General features: G+C 41.2%; 1 protein-coding gene across 2 annotated transcripts in view; it reads right to left on the bottom strand.

Annotated features, from left to right (window-relative positions):
• The window catches only part of klhdc4 (kelch domain containing 4), an 87,476-nt gene that overhangs the window by 2,101 nt on the left and 60,111 nt on the right, over positions 1 to 25,264 (bottom strand). For both annotated transcript variants that reach the window (XM_043706814.1, XM_043706813.1), the window contains exons 9-10: positions 13,893 to 14,501; positions 9,241 to 9,351 (exon numbers count right to left, since the gene is read on the bottom strand). In XM_043706814.1, the coding sequence (XP_043562749.1) occupies positions 9,241 to 9,351; positions 13,893 to 14,501 (720 nt within the window). The remainder of the gene's footprint in view (positions 1 to 9,240; positions 9,352 to 13,892; positions 14,502 to 25,264) is intronic.

Here is a 25,264-nt window from a genome sequence, read left to right as displayed (position 1 = left end):
GTGTGTGTGAGAGAGAGTGTGTGTGAGAGTGTGAGTGTGTGTGTGTGTGGACTTCGGGACAGGCAGCAGCGAAAAGTGGCCGAGCAGAGGCTGATAGCTAAGTTCCGTACCCATAGGGAGGGCCTCAACCGGGACCTCGGGTTCATGTCACACTACAGGTGACCACCATTGCACTATATACACACACACACACACACTCCTACACACACACGCACGTGTGCACAGACACTCCTATACACACGGACACACGTATACACAGACATGCACACACACCCTTACAAACACACACACTCCCACACTCACACATGCACCCCCTCAGACTTAAGACACTCTACACTCACATACACACACATATACACTTTCTCTCAGACAAACACACACACACACACACAAAGACCCACATGCACACATACACATGTATGTTTGTGGGATGAATTTGGACTTGCAGTTACATTGTACTTTGCTCAAAAACTGCATGAATTCATGTAAGACTCTGTTATCTCACTTTTAGATTAGAATCAGTCTAAACATCATGGCAAAGACAGAGAACACAGGGGGCTAACACCTTCAACATATTGTCTAGCTAACACCAATCGTTACAGTTAACCTGAGAATGCAACTTTGTGGGGAAAAAAAAGGTTTTGTGATTTACACATGAAAGAAGTGAAACTATCATGGTATTCGAACAGATAAAAGACTCAACAAACAATCAAGATATCTTTCAATGTATAAGTTCAGTTACATCACACTGCAAACTTTTGCTATAAATTCTGTGTCTTACAATTGTGTACTCCACAACCACCTGATGAAGGAGCGGCGCTCCGAAGGTTGGTGCTTCCAATTAAACCTGTTGAACTATAACCTGGTGTTATGCGATTTTTAACTTTGTATATCCCAGTCCAACACCGGCATCTCCAAATCATGACTACTATTGATGGTCATTGGAGTACATGGACAATGGAGATTTAACTAGTACTTGGAAATTGCAAAGCAAAGTCCTAGCATCATTAAGGATGTCTCTGCTAGTGACAATCTTTTCACTATTCATAGAGCTGAGAATCTCAGGAAGTCAAAATCACTGATGTAATTATTATTAGCGTAAAGTACTTGCAAATGACAACACAACTTTGATGCCAAATCTTTAAAACCTAACTACAAAAACATTGATGGAAATGCTTTGTCAAGTATCGAGAACGCTCTACATTTCTCCCCCACAAAGGTAAAACTGAGAAGTGAGAAGGTTCCAATACTTGCTGCGTCATTGTTATCAGTTTTCCGCATGCCAGTCAAAGGGTTGTAGTTTAACTGTATATGCGAAGATTCAGTCTGAAGGAAGTTCTTGCAGTTAAAAACAACACTGCAAGCTTAATTTTTGTACAATGCAGTAGTATGTGGTCTGGAACACATTACGTATCATGTTGATGAATATACAAGAGAAATGAATCAATTTTCAATAGATTGGAACAGTCTTTTAGAAGGAAAAATTAAAGTTGCAAACTAACAAGCAAACTGGCATTTATAGAAGAAACAAACAATTGCCTTTCATATTCTTTTACTTAAGTGCTTTACAATCCACGAAAAGTAATCACTTGTTTGGTGCCAAACAGACACAAACTTACACAAAAGTGCAGCATTGCAAACAGCAGATGAAAAAAACTGACCAGCTAATGCGTTCTGATGTTGGTTGAGTGATGAAGGTTGGTTAGGCAACTGGAAGCATTGCTTTTCCCTGAAGAAGTGCCATCTGCTTGAATGCATTTTTGCAGCTTTTTATACTATGTAGGCTGGCAGTCTGTCAGGCTGTAATATTTAAGCACAATGTGCTCCAAAGGCTGGTTACATTTGATCCTGTCTGGGCACAAGGACAGGCCTCATTACAAGGTTTTTGATAGGGTCACGGAAACAATTCCAAGGTCAGGAACATAAAAGTAAGAAGCAAGAAAGGGCCATTTGCTCTTTGAGACTTTTCTATGATTATAACTGATCTTGTTGTGGTTGCAGCTTCATTTTCCTGTCTGCGCCCCATAACCCCTGACTCCCTTGTCAAAACTCTAACTCAGCACTAAATAAATTTAATGATACAGCTCTACCACCTTCTGGGAAAGAAAGTTCCATATTCAAATACCCAGAGAGCAAAATGTTATCCTTAGCTGCCTTAAAAGAGAAGATACTTACTCTTAAACAACTCCATGGTTTCAGTTTGCCCCAGAAGCAGAAATCTCTTCTAGATAGCCAGCCTATGTAGTCTCAAAATCTTAAGTTTTCAATAACACAACCTCCCATTCTTCTAAGCTCCCATAGATAGAGGCATAAATTGTTGAACCTTTCTTTACAAGATAAGTCCTTCATCCCAAAATTGAGCTGAGTGAATGTTTCTAAAGAATTTTTTTTAATTAAAGGAGAACAAAATTGCATACAATTCTCCAGATGTGGTCTCATGAATGCCCTGTACAATTGCAGTAAGACCTCCCTAGTTTTATGTGCCCCTTTCAGTAAACAACAATCCATCTGCTTTCAAATTTATTGATATACTTGCATATTGACTTTGTGGCACTTGTACCAGGACACCCAGATGCTGCTGTACAACAGAACCCTGCAATGTCCCTTAATTGACAATGCATTCGGTTTTGTCTTCTTCCTGCCAAAATGGACCAGTCCACATTATCATACTATATTCCATCTGCTGAATTTGTGTTCACTTGTTTAACCTGTCTCTCTCTTCCATTAGAATATACATTTATATTTGGGGACAATGAGGAACTTAAATATGAAATTGTTTCGGCCATTCTGGATTAAAAAGTGTACTGAAGCAAATTGTGATACTGAGAAATAGTTGAACAGTAATGTGAGAAATAACTCACCTAATTATTGAAAAATCAAGTAACTTTGGAACTGAAAGGTTTGAGAAATAAAAGATGAGGTTTACAGTTTAATTGTTACATTACTTTCATTTGGAAGACATGAGCTGAAGGTTGCCTAGCAACACTATAGTGGACTTTTCTTGTTTTCCCAGATCACCTGGGTATATTAGGAACAACAAGGGACCTCAGAATGCTTGCAGAAGACCTCAGAATGCTCTCTCTCTCTCTCTCCTGAAAAAGTCTGAGGAATGTTACAGCAGGACAAGCTGCATAGATCTCTCTTTCTAGGAACCTTAGCAAGTTCCAAATATCAGTTTTTCTGACCAGCTCAAATTCTGAAAACTGCACTATATTGCAACTCAAAGGCTCAAGTTCAACTGACCGGAAATCTGGTCTGACAGTTTTCCACCAGCATTTCGATCTCATTAACCGTAAACTTGGAAAACATCACTGTTTACAGCATAACAATGTTACAGCATAACATTGATACCTACAAGCTAAACCAACTAGGTTCTAATAACTTAGGAGAGTAGGGCACCAGCTCTTTAACAGCCCTAGCAAGCTACTCTTACTGTCACAAACAGGCTTCCTTTATACAAAAAGCTGTATGCTCTTAAACAGATAACAGTAAAAGACTAACTTGTGTGCGATTGACTGATCACTCCTACAGGCCTTGAGCTATCCATCAGGTAGGAAAAACAAATCCAGCTGAGTTAGGCATCTGCTGGCGAGATAAGTTCCTATAAAGAAGTACCAGCCTAAATTAAGTGAGAGATGTCATAAGGTAACATTGTACAGCTCGCATGTCTGATACAACTGCTTTACTAAATGGCTTCTTAGCAAGGAGGGCAAACTTTTGATCATAAAATGGCTTCCTGACAGATTGTGTCAGAATTTCTTCAAAATTCTTAGGTTCAGAATAATTTTAAGCTGGGAGCAGATTCCTGCTTTTTATCTTAAGCACTGAATCATTCTGTACCTGAGGCTGAAATACTACCGTAAGTTTCATTTAAACTGATTCATTAGTCTCGAGTTAAACATGTTTTCTTCAGGGTTGTGATTCAAATTCAAATACGACACACAATCTGATTAGTTAGAATTAATAGTGGGGCAGTTTGTAAGGTCTGTAGAATGGTCTGCAAGTGGGCGGCACGGTGGCACAGTGGTTAGCACTGCTGCCTCACAGCGCCAGAGACCCGGGTTCAATTCCCACCTCAGGCGACTGTGTGGAGTTTGCACGTTCTCCCCGTGTCTGCGTGGGTTTCCTCCAGGTGCTCCGGTTTCCTCCCACAGTCCAAAGATGTGCAGGGCCAGGTGAATTGGCCATACTAAATTGCCCGTAGTGTTAGGTAAGGGGTAAATGTAGGGGTATGGGTGGGTTTCGCTTCGGCGGGTCGGTGTGGACTTGTTGGGCCGAAGGGCCTGTTTGCACACTGTAATCTAATCTAATAGCAAGTAAGTTAAAGCTTCATCAATATTACCTTTATCAGTGTTTACATTTCATAACCAGTAATGGCTACTCAAAATCATCATAAAGTCTCAAAAATGCAATCAAGTTCAATACTTATCAAGTAAACGCAAAGAATTAATTTTCTACTGGCATTGGCTGTCCCAGCACTAAAATGGTCTCTCTCGCATGTCCTTTTGAACTCTCAAGTCAGGGACTTGTAACAGAAAATGTGTCTGCCTAGCTTGCAAGGGGTAATAAGAATCCATTATAATTGATAGGACCTGACTGTCAATTACAAGGCTTTTGATAGTATCGAGTTTCGTTTCGGGGTTAGAATCAAACACTGTCATTAATTTCACAAGGGAACAGCTGTGAATGTTATCACTTGGTATCCTGTTTAAACAGATTCACTGATGTTAAGGCAAATGTTCTTAATTGCCTTAGAGCATCCCGTTATCACTTGGTGAGAACAGATGTTTTTATCTTCTGCATAAATAGGGTTCTTTTTTTTAAGCCTCCCTGCCTGTCTACTTTCTAATGTGTAGCAAATGTGTTCTATAATTCAACATTACATTTTGGTCTAAATGCTTAAGGATAAGTTTTAAGGCTATAGACTTTCTCACTTTGATGTAGGTCCTTATTAAATGCATTTAGAAATATAAATGCACTACACCAACTGGTTCCCCTTTATCGACCATAACTTTAATTAATCAAAAAGCTCTAATAGGTTAAACACAACTTTTCTTTCAAAAAGCCAAGTTGATTCTAAGTGATCTTCGAAGTGTCAGGCTACAACCATCGTAATGCATCCTAGACCCTTCCCAATGTTAGTACCTCAGAGATTAATTTTAGTCCAAGGCAGGGGAAAATGCCACATGAAGTGTTCATGTGCTATTAGTTGGCTCCATGCTGCTGCACAGTTTGGGCATCCGCTCTGGGTACATCAGCTCAATAAAGCTGAAAGGAATATGACCACTTGAGAAGATGCAGCTAAGAGGGAATGTGAAGGATGCCCACATTAAGTATTTACTTGGCATAGCTGAGAATGCCAGAGTTCAGAAAATCCCAGCTCGGAGCAGTGCCAACTTAAGTAAGATGAAACATTTGTCTGCTCTGTGGATTTGGATTGCAGCCTGATAAATCCAGTATGGCACAATCTTCTGAGAAGAATCTGAGCAGCTGGATGGTGAGCAGTTGTTAGGGCAGTGTAAAATTGAAGTTCGATTGCTTGAAATTACTTGCAAGACAAAAATATCAAGTCAACAGGCTGAATATTTGGAATTTTTGAGGATGTTCACAAGCTAAATCATCGAAAATTAAGATTTGATACCCCTTGCAAAGTATGCAAAGTCTTAGGGAGATTTGGTGATCCAGAGAGTCACTGTTATCTGAACATATTGCTGACAACTCCAGAGGATTTCTTTTGACTACATATGCCATTTGACAATGCTCTTAAGGTCTGTATACCAATATTTATCTGTGCTAATTCTAGATGTCAGAACACAATATAGTGATCAGAGATTTTTTTTTAATTCATTTACGGAAGGAGAACATTACTTGCTAGACCAACATTGTCCATCCCAGATGGTAATTAAGAGTCAACCACATTACTGTGGGTCTGGAGTCACATGAAGGCCAGATGAGCAAGATGGCAGTTTTCTTCCCTTAAGGGGACTTCAATGAACCAGATGGATTTTCCCTGACAATCAGCAAATGCTTTGTGGTCATCATTAGACTCTTCCAAATCAAATTCCACCATCTGTCATGATGGGATTTGAACTTGAGTTGCCAGACATTACATGGATCTCTGGATAAATAGCCCAATGATAATACCACTAGGCCATTGTCTCCCTCTTATTTTGGGGAGTTTAGATTTCAAAATGGAGGCAAATGCATGTGGGTCAGTTTGGTGAAGGTTAGTTTTAAATACAGGTCAGAAAGTCATTTGGATAGTGACACAATTGCAGTTCCAAGAAAGCTTGAGGGTTCAGTCAAGTGCCTGGGAGACCCACTGACTTTCTATTGTGTACACATTTTTCCTGTTGACAGATATAGTAAACGTAAAGGCCATTAGCTATGTTTTGACCTCAGAACTAAAGGCTGAAGGTCTTAGTTTAGAAAAATCAAACTTTTAGTTCATTGGAAGCAATCACCTCTGCTGTTTGTAGTCTGTGGAATCTTCAAGCAAGAAGATGGATACAAGTTTGCAAGGTGCTAAAACTGAGAAAATATAGGCCATCAAAATTATGAAACACTCATGTCAGCATAGAGTCAGAGAGTTATACAGCACGGAAACAGACTCTTCGGTCCAACTCGTCCATGCTGACCAGATATCCTAAGTTAATCTAGTCCTATTTGCCAGCACTCAGCTCATATCCCATTAACCCCTTCCTATTCATATACCCATCTAGATACCCTTTAAACTTTGTAATTGTACTAGCCTCCACCACTGCCTCTGATAGCTCATTGCATACACACACCATTCTCTGCATGAAAAAGTTGCCCTTTAAGTCCCTTTTAAATCTTTCCCCCTCATCCTAAACACATGTCCTCTAGTTCTGGACCCTACCACTCCAGGGAATACCTTGTCTATTTACCCTATCCATGCCCCCTAACAACCTTTATGGTCACCCCTCAGCCACCAACACTCAAGGGAAAACAGCTTCTCCCTGTAGTTCAAATCCTCCAGCCCCAGCAACATCCACGCTTTCTGAACCTTTTCAAATTTCACAACATCTTTCAATAGCATTGAGACCAGAATTGCAGTTAATATTCGAAAAGTGACCTAACCAATGTCATGCACAGCTGCAAACTGATCTCCCAACTCCTATACTCAATGCTCTGACCAGTAAATGCAAGCATACTAAACGCCTTCTTCACTAACCTATTTACCTGCGACTCAAGGAACTATGAACCTGTACTCCAATGTCTCTTTGTTCAGCAACATTCCCCAGGACCTCACCATTAAGTGTATAAGTCCTGCCCTGAATAGCCTTTCCAAAATGCAGCACCTCACATTAATCTAAATTAAACTCCATCTGCCACTCCCCAGTCCATTGGCCCACCTGATCAAGATCCCAAGTGGCTTTTGCCTGAAATGTTGTTTCTCCTGCTCTGTGGATGCTGCTGGACTTGCTGTGTTTTTCCAGCACCACACTCTCGACTATGATCTCCAGCATCTGCAGTTCTCAGTTTCTCCTAATTGATGGTCCCCTATCACAATCAACTGCTTGGAACCTGATGTGCTCCTCATTACATTAGAGCCAGTCTCGGTATCAGAAACCTGGCTGTTCATGCTACATTCTCCTGAGAGCCCATCACTACTTACATTTTCCAAAATAGCATAGTTGTTTGAGATGGGGATCATCACAGGAGATTCCTGTACTATCTGCCTCCCTCTGCCACCTTTCCCGAAGGTAACCCATCTACCTGACTGTATCTGCGGTTTTCCTACCTTCCTGAAACTGCCATCCATCACACTCCTTAGCTACTGTAAATTCCTCATTGCTACCACTCCAGCTGATCCATGCGATCAGATATGATTCGCAACCAAACATCCTTAATGCATACATAATCATCAGTAACATGGAATTCTCCCTAATCTCCCACAGCCAAAAGGAACAGCACATTACTCTATTAAAGGCCATCTTTGCACCTAACCAGACCCAGAAAATAGCATAACCTCATTGCTCTATAAACATTACTCCAGGCTAACTTAGTACCTATGTTTTATATTTTTAAACTTTAATCAAGAGACAGATCTCAATAAAATATGCAATCAAAAAAGAACCCACTCTACCCACTATTGTAGATTTACAAAATACAGCAAGGTTATACTTAAAAACAATGCACTTATTTGCTACTGCGCTGTGAGCTTCCTCACACAGGTTCCCCCAAGGTCAGCTGTTTGTTAACTTTTCTTAGACACACTCCAATGTCCAGAGATACTTGAACTCAAACAGCAAAGGAAGTAGCTGTGCAGATTCACTGCTGTGTCAGACAGCAGTGCAGGTTTCTTTCTTGTTTGAATCATTGACCAGTGGTCTCTGTCTGTGTCTTTCTTCCTCCTTTTTAAAATGCCACTGCTTTGACTTTTTTTTCCCCCGAAGTTCCAAAACAATGCAACTTATAAAACAGTAATTACTGCTCCTGGAATTTGAGGAAATCAGCTCCAAGATTGAAAATAAATCATAAATAAACCAAGCAGCTCTTACAGCCACAAATTGTTTTACGTTTTCTCCACAAAATTGTTTAGGCAGTCCAACAGAAAGAAACTGGGGAAGATGCAGTTCAGAAAAGATTGAAAGCACGAAAGGAACGAAATTTCGCTAGAATTCAGTAACTGTGAAAGATTAGTGTCAGACAAGATTTTGAAACCTTGTTGCGATATTTATGTCAAGATCTAACTGTCTTCTATGTACATGTATGTAGCAGTTTATTGTTTCTGCTGTGGAATCATGTGAGTATATTTCAGCAATTAACCACCATGTTAGTCAACTGTAAAAATTAATTATATGATCAAGTCAGGTGGCCTTCTAGTTCCGTCAGGCTGGGTTCATATTGTAGATTGTTTAAATTTTCTAAGATTGTAAAATTTGTTTGTTTGCTCATTTTATTCCAATAGAAGCAACCTGGAATCTCTAACAAACACAAAACAGGCTTCCGGTTTCTGACTCGATTGTCTACGACTATAACAACAGTCAAGACAGAATTTCCAATGATATTTATTTCTCAGTACTGCTCTGAATACCACAGAGTTTTGTGGCCAACTCTTGGAATGAATTTTGAACCTATGGCCCATTGATACACTACCACTGAACCACGTTGGCTCCTGTTATACAAACCTTGCTTATGAGCTTTCAGAAGAAACCACAGACAAAGACTAGTTACCAAGATAAAGAACAATGTAGATTTATTCAACATATTTACCATCTTCTTCACTGCTCTCATCATCATCCTCTTCCTCTTCATCTTCTCCTCCTGCAGCTCCTTCACACTCTTCCTCGTCCTCAGAATCTGATTCTAGCCAATCTTGGTTCTCTGCAGAGAGCAAACATGAGTGAAACAAAAAAAAATCAACTTCCTAAACAAAAAACTTCATCAGTCAAACAAAGACATATTTTAGACCAAATACCATTATATAGACCAGGCCTGATATTCCCTCCATCCTGAAAAACTGTATGCCAGCTGAAATACCCAATCCCAAACAATTGCATTCCTGTATTCAATTTAAATAGGTCAGGTATTACCCTGACACATGTCTCTATGCACGAGCTGGGAGAGGAAGAACATATTTTTCAAATTACTTTCCCTTTCTCCCTTATTGGGAAAATATGTAACCTCTATAAACATTTTGGCATGGGGTAGCACAGTGGCTCAATGTTTAGTATTGCTGCACCAGGGACTCCGGTTCGATTTCAGCCTCAGCCGACTGCCTGTGTAAAGTTTGCACATTCTCCTGTATCTGTTTCCTCCCACGGTCAAAGATGTGCAGAGATTCATGCACTGGCCATGTTAAATTACCATACTGTCCAGGGATGTATAGATTAGGCGAATTAGCCATGGGAAAATGCAGAGTTACTGGGATACGGTAGAGGGATGCATCAGGGTGGGGGATGAGTATTGTAAAGGAGGAGTGTTGTAGATTATTGTGTTGAATGACCTGCTTCTACACTGTAGGGACTCTGTGACGTTTCAATAAAGCCCTAGAAGAGCTCGAGAGTAAAGAAGGATGGGAGTCCACGTTGCAAAGCTCTGCAAGCACTAACAAGTGGATGATGGTATGAAAACATTTCATAAGCTTTTAATACTTCACACAGTATTGAATTACCTATACCAAGAAGTTCTTCGAAACACTCCAGAAAGATGCATTTCCTATCACAAATGAAAACACCTCGAAGAGCTAGAATTCATTACATGAATTTAAGTTTCAGGGTCCCAATCCAGATGTTCTGAACTCCAGGTTTGGGATCCAGAAATAGTGGGATTTTTGAGGAGATACTCAATTAAGAGGTCACTTTCAGGAACTGCATCCAATTAAGGCCCATGGATCATCTCTACAAAGAACTGCTCGATGGGATAGCATGTAGCTGTGTCTGACAGGTCTTGTAGTGGTAGTGACCCTACCTCTGATCTAGAAGATCCAGATACAAATTCCACCTGCTCAGGATGAGAGTCACTGCATGTCCAAAAAGGTTGATTAAAGTAAATACAGTCATGGCTGAGGCAATTCCAGCCCAGCAGATCTATCCTAGATGATTTTGCAGGATGTGCCTCAAGTGGGAGGCTACCATCAAGCCAATTACGGGGTCAAGTGACAGTGGAGATCTTGCCCATCACTTGAAAAATCTAGAAAGCATGTAAAGAGATTATCAATTAATAATTAGTTGCCCTAATTAGCTACTTGGCACTGGGGCAAGTAGCCTTCTGGATATTTCTCAAGTAACTCAGGCTAGAATAAAATAAAAAGCAATCTGTTCAAATATGTTACAACACACCCATGGAGCAGGTGGGATTTGAATGTGGGCCATTTTGTTCAAAGATAGGGATGCTTGCCACAAGAGGCCCTCAAGTTTCTCTAGTGTCCTTGGTCCAATCATCTTCAGCTGCTTCATCAATGACCTGACTTTCATTATAAGGTAAGAAGTGGGGCTGTTCACTGATGATTGCACAATGTTCAGCACCATTTGTGACTCCTCAGGTATTGAAATAGTAAAATGCCCAAATGCAGCAAGACCAGAAGAAAATTCGAGCTTGGGCTGACAAGTGGCAAGTAACATTTGTGCCACTCAAGTGTCAGCCAATGACCATCTCTAACAAGAAATAATCAAACTGTCGCATCTTAACATTCAATCGCATTATCATCACTGAATAATATTAAAATCCTGGGAGTCTACCAATGACCAGACAATTAAATATTGTGGCTACAAGAGCAAGGCAGAGGTTAGGAATTCTTCAGCAAGAAATTCACCTCCTGATTCCTCAGAGGCTATCCACCATCTACAAAGCACAAACCAGGAGAGCGATGCAATACTCACCATTTGCCTGGATGAGTGCAGCTCCAACATCTTTTAAGAAGCTTGACACCATCCAGGCCTGACTGGTCCCACATCCACAAAGATTCACTGCAGAAATTCACCAAGGCCCAGTAAACAGGACCTTCCAAATCCTCAATCACAACCTATGTAGGAGAACCATATTGGCGGCACGGTGGCACAAGTGGTTAGCACTGCTGCCTCACAGCGCCAGAGACCCGGGTTCAATTCCCGCCTCAGGCGACTGACTGTGTGGAGTTTGCACATTCTCCCCGTGTCTGCGTGGTTTCCTCCGGGTGCTCCGGTTTCCTCCCACAGTCCAAAGATGTGCAGGTCAGGTGAATTGGCCATGCTAAATTGCCAGTAGTGTTAGGTAAGGGGTAGATGTAGGGGTATGGGTGGGTTGCGCTTCGGCGGGTCGGTGTGGACTTGTTGGGCCGAAGGGCCTGTTTCCACACTAAGTAATCTAATCTACACCAGGACAGCATATACACAGAAACACCAACACCTGAAATTTTCCTTCCAAGCCACTCACAACCTTGCCTTGGAAATATAGTGCTGGTCCTCAAGTGTTGCTGGGTTAAAATTCTGAAGTTTCCTTTTGAATGGCATTTTGGGTACCTTTACCAAATGAATTGTAGCATTCTGAGAAAGCACCGCACCACCATCATTTCGTGGGCAACTAGCATAGGGAATAAATACTGGCCCAGCCAGCGTCAACCATATTCCATGAATACATTTTTTAAAAACTGTCCAGAAGCCAGCTCTTCAATAATTGGCTGAATGTTTGGAAAATGCTGAAAGACTAAAGATGTGCAGATTAGGTGGATTAGCCATGTTTAATTGCCTATAGTGTCCAAGGATGTACAGGCGAGAAAGGTTAGCTGTGGGAAATGCAGGATGACAGGGATGGGGTGGGACTTTGTGGGATGCTCTTTGAAGGGGTACTGTGGACTCGATGGGCCTATTGGCCTGCTTCTACATGGTAGAGATTCTATGACTAGGATGCCATCCAATAGCAAGAAACTGTGAACACATCTGCCATCTTGGGATGAAAATTCAGCTCCAGGTGACTCAAATGAGAGAATGTGAACAATTTTTGGAAATGAAAACATTTGGGATTACACAACTGACAGAAGAATACAAGTTGGTTGGACTTGCTAAGAAAAAAACAACTTTTGTTTTTGGCAGGTTTTTCTGTTGCTCAAAATCACTGCAAATTCTCAGAATATCTCTGCTAATTTTGTTGGAGTACCAACAGCTTTCCAAACATGCATAATTTTTGTAAATTATCTTTGGAAATAAAACAACTTTATTCCATGCAAAGATAAATTGGTGTACTGAAATCGATGATGAAGTATTTGAAAGAACTTTCAACTGTCTAACTGAAAATTACATCATGATGGTTGAGGTATTCAAATGCAACAATGAACTTCAACAGGCTGTTTGTGAGGTTACCCTTTCCAACATCCACTTTTCAGGCATTCCAACAAAGACTAAATGACCAAAAACAATAACTCAGATTTTCTTCTTTTAATCTCTGATGAGATCAAGTTAATCAATACAGATGGTAAGCTTCACTTAGGATTAGCATCTGTTTTACTTCCTTTTAATAACTGATAATTGATGAAAAAATTCCATCCAATGTTATGAATCTTGATACATTAAAAGCTGAAAATAATACTTCCAACACCTGCAGACTGGAGAAAATCAATGCAAATTAACTTCAAACATGTAAATAAGCAACACTGTTTGGTTGTACTGTGTAGACTAACAGTTTTAGATGGTACTATTATTTTACAATTCATTAATCCTTTTAAGACCTTGTTAGATTGTAACAGGCGTTTGTCAGTTTATCATAGGTGGCTCAGTAGGATGTATCACATGGAAAGGCAGACTACATGGCTGAAGCTGTTATGTCTAATGCTCGGAGGTATGTGTGTCTGTGTACGTGGGGTTGTTGTGCCCTGTGCCTTCTAGATGCCATATCATGCCAGTGGCAGGGAATGGGAACAACAGTCCTCTGCCCAGAGATCACATGTACCATTCATATAGACAATTAAGGGATTCTTTCTGCTGTCACTGGCATTTCACCTGCTTTAGATGGCCCTCCATCACGTGTAGAAACAGCAAGATTAACAATGGTAGTCTCCCAAAGAACTCAGAGGGAGTGGTGCTTTACTACTTATACCCTATTGCTCACAAAGGGGTCCCATCATGGCAATGATTACTCTAGTGGTGATAGCACCACCTGCCCTCAAACCACCCAACCAACTGATGAATTGACCAGCAGCTCTTACGGGGTGATAGGCATTCCCAATTGTGATGGCTGCCCCAGTAGCAAACAATGAGTTACTTGCCGCTGAAGGTATGCGCCTCTGGACATATAGGACCACTAAATATTTGCTCATCCTTAATCTTCCAGCACATCAGCAGGTTGTCTGCCATAAAGGACAAGATTCATTCCACAGTGTTCCATGTCAAAACCAGTGGAGTTTAAATAAACATATGGATTTGTGATGGAACCAGTAAAAACCACAAACTTACTTGGATCAGTTTCCAACAGAACCTTCCATTCATTCATCTTGTGCAGGTCAATGCAGTAAAGGTCGTTTAAAGTAAATTGCCGGTCTCCCACTTCAAACATCCCACCATAGATATAAAACAGACCATTTTTAATAACTCCCATGGCATTGGACCGAGCACATGGTTCAATGATGGGACCAGTTTCAGAAGCATCTTCCTCCTTCTCCTCTTCACTTTCTGTATCTGCTTTGGCATCAGGGTTGTTTATGACCTGCTTTATAGTCATGAGAGTACCATCTTCAGTTACAATTTCTTTGACTATTTCTGTTGAAGTCTGCAAGTCTTGCTTTTCACTTTTCACTTCTGTTCCATCTTCCTCTTTTCTTCCACGTCTTCGTTTTTTTTTCTCTCCCTTGTATCCCTTCAATTCTACAGCAAACCATCGATTCTTCACCATATCATAAATATGAATGTCATTAAAAAATTCTCCTTGGATGTCTTCATCCTCCTCTTCATCATATACACCACCAAAGAAAATGGCACGGTTGTTGGGGGCAACAGCCAGAGAGAAGCCTGATCGTGGTGATGGCTTTAGTCCTGTAGGGTTGAGGCGAACCCAGACCCATTTGTCTGAGGAAAAACAAATAATAAACACATTGGTTTCTGAGATGAACAGAGGTACTCATTTCAAATGCAATATAAAAGATAACTTATTTATTTAAAACAAACAAATGGAAATTGCCTGGAAATGTGGTGGAGGCAGGTTCAATAGAGGCAGTCAAGAAGGTATTGGATGACTATATGAATAGAAATGGCATGCAGGATATAAGGAAAAAGCAGGAGATTGGCACTAGATAACAGAACTCATGTAGGCGTGATAGACAGAACGGCCTCCTGCTGTAGCATAACAATTCTGTGATTCTGTGAAAACACTGCTTAGGTGACCATGTTTTAGTTGCCTAAATTCCTAGTGAAAAAATGTTCTGTGTTTCACTTGGCAAATTTTCCATTACCTCTACCAAATCAAATTTAATCCAACTACTACCAAAATCTCCCAATGATAAAAATGTGGAGAAAATAATGTTTTAAGAATGGAAGACTTTACAACACTGTAATGTTTACTCCCAAAGTGCCACTTTAATTGAAAATGGTGGCCATTCAAAATCTCTGCCTGGAACCAAGCTCATATGAATTGAAACATTGTAAATTAAGTGCCAATTTTCATATTTCATCAGAATAAAAGGACAGCTTAATGCAGAGACATTGAGAAAAAGTGACAATCTCCTGTGAAGAGGGGGGAAAGATTGTGTTAGCATTAAGAGACAAATAGAACACTGAGAAGTGACAGTTGTTGGTTTAATAAAAATACAGATGGGACTTTCAGAGATTTAATAAACAATTGCCGAAGTGGACCTCGCTAGTAGAATCTGTTCACTGAGACAGAAAGACATTGCAAAGTTCAACTATGTGTGGCAAGGAAATGTGAGGCTACTGAAATGCTTAGTGTCTTGGGACAGGACCTAGCTATGAGCCACATCTGCCAGAGGTGCTGTCAGCAATGATCGGTTCAAGGAGTTATAAAGGTACATCTCAAGTGCAACATTTAATGTGAAAGTAGGAAAAAGGGGGGGAAAAGGGGAAACAAAAGGAAAACCTTGAATTCTAGATGGAAAGAGCATAAGAAAACTTCAATTACACAAAACAGGTGGTGCATGATTAACATTTGGGGTTGAATTTAGACTTCTTGGCAATGGCAGTGACTTGGAAGTGTACAGTTGACTGATCTCATCCCTGCTGAATAAAAGTGGTCAACCAATGGCATGGCCGCAAGCCAACCGACTAGAAAAGGGGTGAGTGATCAGCTTGCCTAATCCAGGGTGTGAAAGTGCTTGTAGAAGTGCTGAGCTGGGGTTAATATAATAATGTCTTCACTACAGTTGCACCTCTTTCAATATAGTGATGGTTTAGAAGAAGGAAGCAGTGGGAACAGAGTTGGAGAGAGTTTTGGTGTAACAAAAGAATCTTGCAATAGCAGAGGTTTCAAAATTGGCGGGTCAGCTGAAGGAGAGATCTACAGTGACAGGATCGTCAGAGTGCAGGATGTGCAGTGAGTAGGATATTCAGTAATCCGATGGGTGATAAGATTCAGCAGGGAGGATCAGGTATAGTAAACACCTTCCTTTTGCTCTAGATTTCTAACCTTATCTTGTTTTATAACATTTTTCATTTATCAACTTAAGAATTTAATAATACAAAGTATTTCAGTTTATAGGGTGCAATGTTAGAACTTGTTTTCAGTTAAGGAAATTCTGCAGAATTTAACTACAGCTTTTACATTGATTCAAATTGGAAAACATTATTCGCTTCAAGCTTTTTCACTTAAAAGTTGCATTTTCAGGAATGCCAGCCACAATCTTAAGTGAGGACTTAGTGTGTTAGAGAATCTAATATCTTTTGAGGACCAAAAGCATCCAGTGTACTAGAATGCACAGTTGGCACAGGATGAGGCTCTCTTACTCACATTTTCCTCTGCCATAGTTCAGGAGGATCATGATCATATGTGAAATTCTAGCAGAAGCATATTGTACAGCACAGCTTGATCAGTACAAGTATCTCAATTATGGCCCAGGTGGCTGTGTGGATATTGTTAAACCTCCTCTCAGGTCCTGTGCATGGATTCAAACGGGATCAAAGCCATTTCTTGAGAAACAACTATCCTATAATAAAAAATAATCTGCCCATTGAAAGAATGGCATTCTTCCTTACTGATAGATTATCCTGGCTGTATAGATGAAGCTTTTATTCACATATGTGGGAAGCTATGACCTCTTTCACCTTTAGAAATCCTTTTACTGCTGGACTGATGATGTCACGAATAAAAGTAGTATATACACAAGTATATCTGAACTTGGCAAATATTAAAAAACTTATAAAGATTGATGGACCACAAGTTATGAAATTCTGTGAAGTTTATGAAAGCAATTTGAAGGTCCGATGCTGGAGTGCACAAACTTGATTATAGCACTTTCTATGTGCTTTGTTCCCTGAGAAAATGTCCTAATGCAGGCTGAAAAGTATGAAACTCCCCATGTTCAGCATCAGAATCTTCTGCCAATTGCAATGCAGTCTTGCTTTCAGCCTTAGTATTGACCGTTGCAACACGACGCATGACCCTTTCAAAGTTTTCATGTATGGGAGGCAATGGCATCATGATGTTCTCACTGGATTTATCATCCAGAGAAAAGGTCACTGGACCCAAAACATTAACTCTGATTTCTCTTCACAGGTGCTGCCAGAGCTGCTGAGCTTTTCCAGCAACATCTGTTTTTGATTCTGATTTACAGCATCTGCAGTTCTTGCGGTTTTTAATCATCCAGCGGCCCAGATAATGCTCTGAATCTCACCATCGCTAAAAATGGAATTTGAATTCAATAAAAATCTGGAATGTCATCCTTATCTGGTGGTCTGACTCCAGAGTATGGTTGATTCATAATTGCCTAATAAGCCATTCAATTGTATGAACCGCTAGAAAGGAAAAATGAAACTGGACGGACTAGCTGGCATCGACTCAGGCGCCGGAAATGACAAAGGTAAACCCAGCCTGTCAACCCTGCAGTTCCTCCTAATATCTGGGGCCGAAAATCAAAATTGGGATAGCTGTCTCACAGAAAGTGAAGGAACAGCTTAACATAATCATACTCATGGAATCACCTTATATACAACATCCCAGACCAGGCCATCACCACCCATGGGTATGTCCTGCTCCACCAGCAGTACAAACACAGCAGGGATGGTGGCACAGTGTTACACATGAGGGAGTAGTTCTAGGAGTCCTCAACATTGACTCTGGATTGCACGAACTCTCATGGCATCAGGTCAGACATGAGCAAGGAAACCTCCTGCTGGCTACACATGCCACACCCTCCACTCCTCAGCTGATGAATCAGTACTCTTCCATATTATACAGCACCTAGTGGAATCATGGAGGGTGACAACCATGTAGAATGTACACTGGATGGACGACTTTAGTGTCCATCACCTGACTGGCTCAACAGCATCATGTCTGACTGAGCTAGTTGAGTCCTGCTGCTAAAAAAAACTTAACCTCATCCTTACCTATCTGCCTACTGCAGCTGCATCTGCTTGTGACAGTACAGATAAGCGTGACCACCACACAGTCCTTGTCAGGGAAAAATACTGTCCCATGCTCACATTGAAAATTCCCTTTATTATGCTGAGCTAAATGAGACTGACTTCGAACATACCCAACAACCCGAGAATGGTTATTCATGAGACAATGCTTGCCATCAGCAGTAGCAGAATCATACTCCATCACAATCTACAACCTCATTGCTAAGCATATTCCTCATCCTACTATTACCATCAAGCTGGGTATTAAACCTAGTTCAATGATAAGGGCAGGAAAGCATGCCAGGAGTAGTGCAAAGCATACCTTAAAATGAGGTGTCAATCTGGTGAAGCTACAAAACAGCACTACTTGATTGCTAAACATTATAAACAGCAAGTGATTAACACAGCTAAGTGATTTCACAACAACAGATCTGGTCTAAGGTTTGCAGTCCTGCCAAATTCAGTCATGAATGGTGGTGGACAATTAGATAACTCATTACAGTAGGAAGCTTCACAAATATCCTATCCTCAATGATGGAAGAGCCCAACACATCAGTATAAAAGATACTGTGTTGCCACAGTCTTAGCAGACCATAGGGCTGCTCTCTCATTAGAGAGAGAAGTGACTGGTGGGAATTTACCCTGAGGGCCACCAGACCTCAAGTGAGGGAAGAGGTTGAGAAGGAGAGCCCTTCATGGTAACCTCAAACCGGTGTTGGGAATTGAATCTACACTGTTGAGATTAAAATGCTCTGCAAACCAACAATCCAGCCAACTGGGCTTAATCAATCCCATGTAAAAGATGAGGCTAAAACATTCATAACTATCTTTCAAAAATGCTGAGTGGATGATCCAAGTGTGCCTCCTGCTGATGTCTTCTGCATCACCAATCTTCAGCCAATCTGATTCACTCCATGTGATATCAAGAAATGGTTGGAATCACTGGATACTACAAAAGCTATAGGCCCTGACAACATTCCAGCAATAGTACTGAAGGCTTATGCTCCAGAATTTGACACATTCCTAGCCAATCTGTTCGAGTACATCTACAACACTAGTTACTACCTGACGATGTACAAAATTGCCCAAAGATGTCCTTTGCACAGCGTTCTGCATCAGTAAAATTATGGAAAGTGTTATCAACAGTGCTATTAAGCAACACTTGCTCAACCTGCCCTGAACAAGGCCAATCAACTTTTGACCCCATTACAGCCTTTATTAATGAAAGAACTAGAGGAAAGGTGAGCCTGACTATCTTTGACATCAAGATCACATTTGACAATGTGGGATCAAGGAGTTTTAATGAAACTGGAATCAATGGGAATTAGAGGAAAACTGTTCAACAGTTAGATATATAGATAGCATAAAGGAAGATGGTTATGGTTACTGCACATCAACCATCTCAGCTCCAGGACATCTCTATAGGAGTTCATCAGGGTAATTTCCTTAGCTCAGTTTCATCAATGACCTTCGCTCCATCACAGAGTCAGAATTGAGGGCATTTGCTAATGATTGCACAATGTTCATCACCATTTGTGATTCCTCAAATACTGAAGCACTCCATGTCCAAATGCAGCAAGAAGTGGACAACATCCATATTTGGTCTGACAAGTGCAAATAACATTTATACTACACAAGTGCCAACAATGACCATCTCCAAAAGGACAGAATCTAACCCTCATCCTTTGACATTCCCTGGTATCATCATCACTAAAACTCTCACTATCTACAACCTGGGGGTTATCACTGACCAGAAACTGAACTGGACTGCCATATAAATACAGGTGGTTACAAAGGCAGGTCAGCAGCTTGGAATCTTGCAGCAAGTAGCTCACCCCATGACTCCCCAAAGCCTGACAATCATCAACAATACACAAGTCTGGAGTGTGAACGAATACTTCCCACTTTCTTATGTTTGATGTGTTTTGGGGGTGAGGGAGGGCAGGAATCAAACGAAAGCAAATGGGCAACTGCTGTTTGAATACAGAGATGCCTGCATATGTGTGCACACGAGAGAGAGAGAGAGAGAGAGAGAGACAGACAGACAGATAGACAGACAGAGACAGGCAGAAAGAGAATGTGCGAATGAGAGTAAGTGAGAGATGGAGACAACTATTGAGAAACATACAACACAGGATGCCATTTGGCCCTTCACAACAGTGACAGCTTTTTGAAAGGACAACTCAAAAGTTCCACTTCTCTACTCTTATCACATAGCCCTATGAATCTTTCCTTTTTAAGCATACACATTCATTTCCCTTTTGAACGTTATAATTGAATTTGATCCTCTTTTGACTATCATTTATATTGAATGAAGATCAAGAAAAACCATGCTTGCGTATTCAGCCAAAGAGGACTCTGGTGAAAGCTAAAGGGCCATTTAAAAAATGATGGAATAGAACAGACTTCTGAAGATTTAAGGAACAAGGAGTCATTAAAGCCTTATGGTGGAAGTTGATTTACTCAGGTAGAATTGGATGATTTTCAAAGGACACTGGCAAATTTAACCCAGCGGAGTAAGAGAAATGAGCCTGCTGGACAGCTGGTATTGTCATAGTGACCAGACTATATAAAGCAATATATCTGCCTGAAATGTGGTGAACAATGATAGTTGTTGTAAGAGATATCTTGATTGCATTAATGAGAAACTACTTTTCCTTCAGCTTGATATATTAAATGCCTGTTAGCTGTTTTTCAGGTTAGACCATAACATCATAAGGTACAGGAGTAGAAGTAGGCTATCTAGCCCATTGAGTCTGCTCTGCCATCTGATCATGGCTGATATGTTTCTCAACCCCACTCTCCTACCTTTTCCCTGTAATCTGTGATCCCCTTACTGATCAAGAATCTATCTATTTCTGTCTTAAATGCAGAAATACAATTGATGACTTGGCCCCCACAGATTCACCATCATCTGGCTGAAGAATTTCCTTCTCATCTGAATTATAAAGAAGCATCTCTTCAGTCCAAGGCGATGCCCTCAGATCCTTGTCTCTCTTACTAGTGGAAATATCTTGTGCAGATGACACCAAATTTGGAGGTGTAGTGGACAGCGAAGATGGTTACCTCAGATTACAACAGGATCTTGACCAGATGGGCCAATGGGTTGAGAAGTGGCAAATGGAGTTAATTCAGAGGTGCTGCATTTTGGGAAAGCAAATCTTAGCAGGACGTATACACTTAATGGTAAGGTCCTAGGGAGTGTTGCTGAACAAAGAGACCTTGGAGTGCAGGTTCATAGCTCCTTGAAAGTGGAGTCACAAGTAGATAGGATAGTGAAGGCGGCGTTTGGTATGCTTTCTTTTATTGGTCAGAGTATTGAATACAGGAGTTGGGAGGTCATGTTGCAGCTGTACAGGACATTGGTTAGGCCACTGTTGGAATATTGCATGCAATTCTGGTCTCCTTCCTATCAGAAAGATGTTGTGAAACTTGAAAGGGTTCAGGAAAGATTTACAAGGATGTTGCCAGGGTTGGAGGATTTGAGTTATAGGGAGAGGCTCAAAAGGCTGGGGCTGTTTTCCCTGGAGCGTCGGAGGCTGAGGGGGTGACTTTATAGAGGTTTACAAAATTATGAGGGGCATGGATCAGGTAAATAGGCAAAGTCTTTTCCCTGGGGTCAGGGTGTCCAAAACTAGAGGGCATAGGTTTAGTGTGAGAGAGGAAACATATAAAAGAGATCTACGGGGCAACTTTTTCACACAGTGGGGGGTATGTGTATGGAATGAGCTGCCAGAGGAAGTGGTGGAGGCTGGTACAATTGCAACATTTAAGAGACATTTGGATGTGTATATGAATAGGAAGGGTTTAGAGGGATATGGGCCAGGTGCTGGCAGGTGGGACTAGATTGGGTTGGGATATCTGGTCGGCAAGGAAGGGTTGGACCGAAGGGTCTGTTTCCATGCTGTACATCTCTATGACTCTATGTCAACTCTGTTCATGCCTGTCAGTATTCTGTAAGTTTCAATGAAATCCCCTTCCAATCTTTCTAAACTCCAATGAATGCAGACCCAGAACCCTCAACTGCTCCTCACATGGCTAGCCCTTCAACTCTAGGTTCATTCTTGTGATCCTCCTCTGGACCCCCTCCAATGCCAGCACGTTCTTCCTTAGATACTGGGACCAAAACTGCTCATAATATTCCAAATGCAGTCTGACCAGAACCTTATACAGCCTCAGCAGTACATCCCTCCTCTTGTATTCTAGTCCCCTTGAATTGAATGCTGGCGTAGCATTGGTCTCCCTGTCAACTGATCCCACATATTAACCTTAAGAGAATCCTGGGCTTGGATTCCTAGGTTCCTTTGTGTTTCAGATTTCTGAAGACTTTCCCCATTGAGGAAATAGTCTGTGCCTCTATTCCTCCTACCAAAATGTAAAACCTCTCACTTTTCTATACTGTACTTCATCTGGCACTTCTTTTCCCCCTCTCTAAACCTGTTCTGCAGCCTCCCCAACTCAACACTGCTTCTAGTTATCTAAATGATTTGTCAGACATGACTACCCTTTGATGAAGCCATTCTGACTCAGCCCTATTTTGCCATGCAAGTACCCCATAATCTAGTCCTTAATAATAGACTCTAATATCTTACCAAACACCAAGGTCAGGCTAACTGGTCTATAATTACTCATCTTCCGTGCTCTCCCTTCTTAAAAAGGCGTGTTAACATTAGCCATTTCCAGTCCTCTGGGCCCCTTCCTGACTCCAATAATTTCTGAAATATTACCACCAACACCTCCCAGATCTCCTCAGCTATCATCTTCAGAATTCAGGATGTAGTCCATCTGGTCCGGGTGACTTAGCCACCTTCAGACCTTTTACCTCTGTGGTGATGGCCACAACATTCACCTCTGCATCCTGACTCTCAAGTTCTGGTATACTTCTGTAATAGAAACAGAGAAAAAGGTGGAGTAAGCCATTCAGCCCTTCCAGCCTTCACCATCATTTAATATGATCATGGCTGATCATGCAATTTCAGTATCTCACTCCCGTTTTCTCGCCATACCCCTTGATCCCTTTAGCCACAAAAGGCCACATCCAGTTCCATCTTGAATATATTTAATAAACTGGCCCCAACAGCTTTCTTCAGGAAAGAATTCCACAGGCTCAAAACTTTGAGTGAAGAAATTCTTCCTCATCTCAGTCCTGAATGGCTTACCCCTTATTCTTAGACGGTGACCGCTGGTTCTGGACTTCCCCAAACATTGGGAGCTTTGTTACCATATCTAGCTTGTCCAGTCTCATTAGGATTGTATATGCTTCTATGAGATCTCCACTCATTCTTCTAAATTTCAGTACAAGCCCAGTCGATCCAGTCCTTCTTCATAGGTCAGTCCTGCCATCCCAGGAATCAGTCTGGTGAGCCTTTGTTGGACTCTCTCAATAACATGAAGGTCCTTCCTCAGACTAGGAGACCAAAACTGAAAACATTACTCAAGGTGTGGCCTCACCAAGGTTCTGTATAACTGCAATAAGACATGCCTACTCTTATACTCAAATCCTCTTGCTATGTAGGCCAGCATGCCATTGGCTTTCCTCATAGCCTGCTCCACCAGCATGTCAATACTTAGGTACCATTCCACCATGACACCCAGGTCTCCTTGCACCTCACCTTTTATTAAATTGCCTCCATTCAGATAATAATCTGCCTGCCTGTTTTTGCGATCAAACTGGATAACGTCACATTTATCCACATTATATTACATTTGCTAAGTATATGCTCACTCAGCCAGTCTGTCCAAGTCATCCTGCAGCCTCTTAGCATTCTCCTCACAGCACACACTGCCAGCCAGCTTAGTCTCATTTGCAAATGGAAATCCAGTTTGGAATTTGGAAATCCAGCTTCCTCTGCCCATCAGGAAGAGTTTTTTTTCCCCAATAGGACGCATATCATTGGATGTTTAGTCCCCGATCCTCTTGCAGCAATATTTCTGTGATGGCTACAACATCGGACCTGTCAATTTCAAACTGTGCTACAAGTTAACTTACTCTTTGCAAATTGCATGCATCTAAGTACAATATCCTCAGTCCTTTGTTGACCACCTGGTCTCATATTTTTCCCTTTATCTGCTGTGCCTGAAGTTAGATTCCTGACTCTTTTCATATCCTGTTCTATTACTTGTTCTGGAAATTTCAGTTACCTCCCCTGAGCCCTCTCTCCCCTCTTGAGCTACTTTCCACTATGACTCTGGTCCCATAACAATTCAAGTGGAGCCTGTTCCAATGGTTCAGTCCCAACACAGATGCCAGTGCATCTGAGAAATATAACCTTTCTTTCCTGCACCACTCTTTTAGTCATGGTTTACTTCATTAATTTCCTTATCTCTCTCTGTACTTGTGACATGGGTAATAATAACCCTGAGCTCCTGTTCTTTTCTTTTGTTCTTATTCCAGATATTCCCCAAATAGGACCTCCTGCCTATGTTGTTGGTCCCTACATGGACCATAACAGCTGATCCTTCTCCTCCTCCCCCCCACTCTTTTTCAAGCTGGTTCGAAACGCAACACACTATGGGGGAACTCTCGATCCTGCTTACAAAGGATACAATCTTTACCCTAATTAAAGAATCCCCTCTCATTATTACTTTCTTTTTTGATCCCCCTGCTTGAGTGGCCTCCGGTCCCAAAGTGCAGTGGTCAGTTTGCTCATCCTCTCTACAGTCCTCTTCCTCATCTATGTAGGAGCGAGCATCTCATACCTATTGAGCAAGGTCAAGAGCTGAGGTTCCTCCAATGCTAAATTTAGGATTCCTCTGGCTGCCTCATTTATAGTCATACCCTCCTACCCCTGACCACATTTGAAGTATTAACCTACATGATGTATATGTCTCCTGAAACATAACATCCAGCTAACTCTTCCCCTCCCTGATGTTGCAATATTTGAAGTTCAGACTTCAGCTCATCCATTCTTAGTCAGGGTTTCTTGAGCAACCAACACTTGCTACAGATAAGGATCCAGCTCTTACATCATACACTTTCCACACATCGCCTGGCTCTGCATCTCAACGTTACTTAATTATTTTAAATTTGTATTTTTAAATTTCCTGCTGGTCTTTAGTTTTTAATCTGTGAAATATTTCTCCAATTTGCCTTTGGTCTGAAAACAACTTAGAATAGGTATTCAAATTAGCAGTTACATACCTATCAATGAACCTATGACTTTTCCAGTGAAGTCGCTTTTATCTCCTTGTTTCTGATCCCCAAGTCTCCTCCCTCTCTCTCTGTCCAGACTCACTAGTATGTGTGTAGGCCTCAAGCCTCA

Source organism: Chiloscyllium plagiosum, chromosome 17 (assembly GCF_004010195.1).
Source record: "Chiloscyllium plagiosum isolate BGI_BamShark_2017 chromosome 17, ASM401019v2, whole genome shotgun sequence".
NCBI classification, from domain to species: domain Eukaryota; kingdom Metazoa; phylum Chordata; class Chondrichthyes; order Orectolobiformes; family Hemiscylliidae; genus Chiloscyllium; species Chiloscyllium plagiosum.
This window is presented reverse-complemented; position numbering and strand designations above follow the sequence as displayed.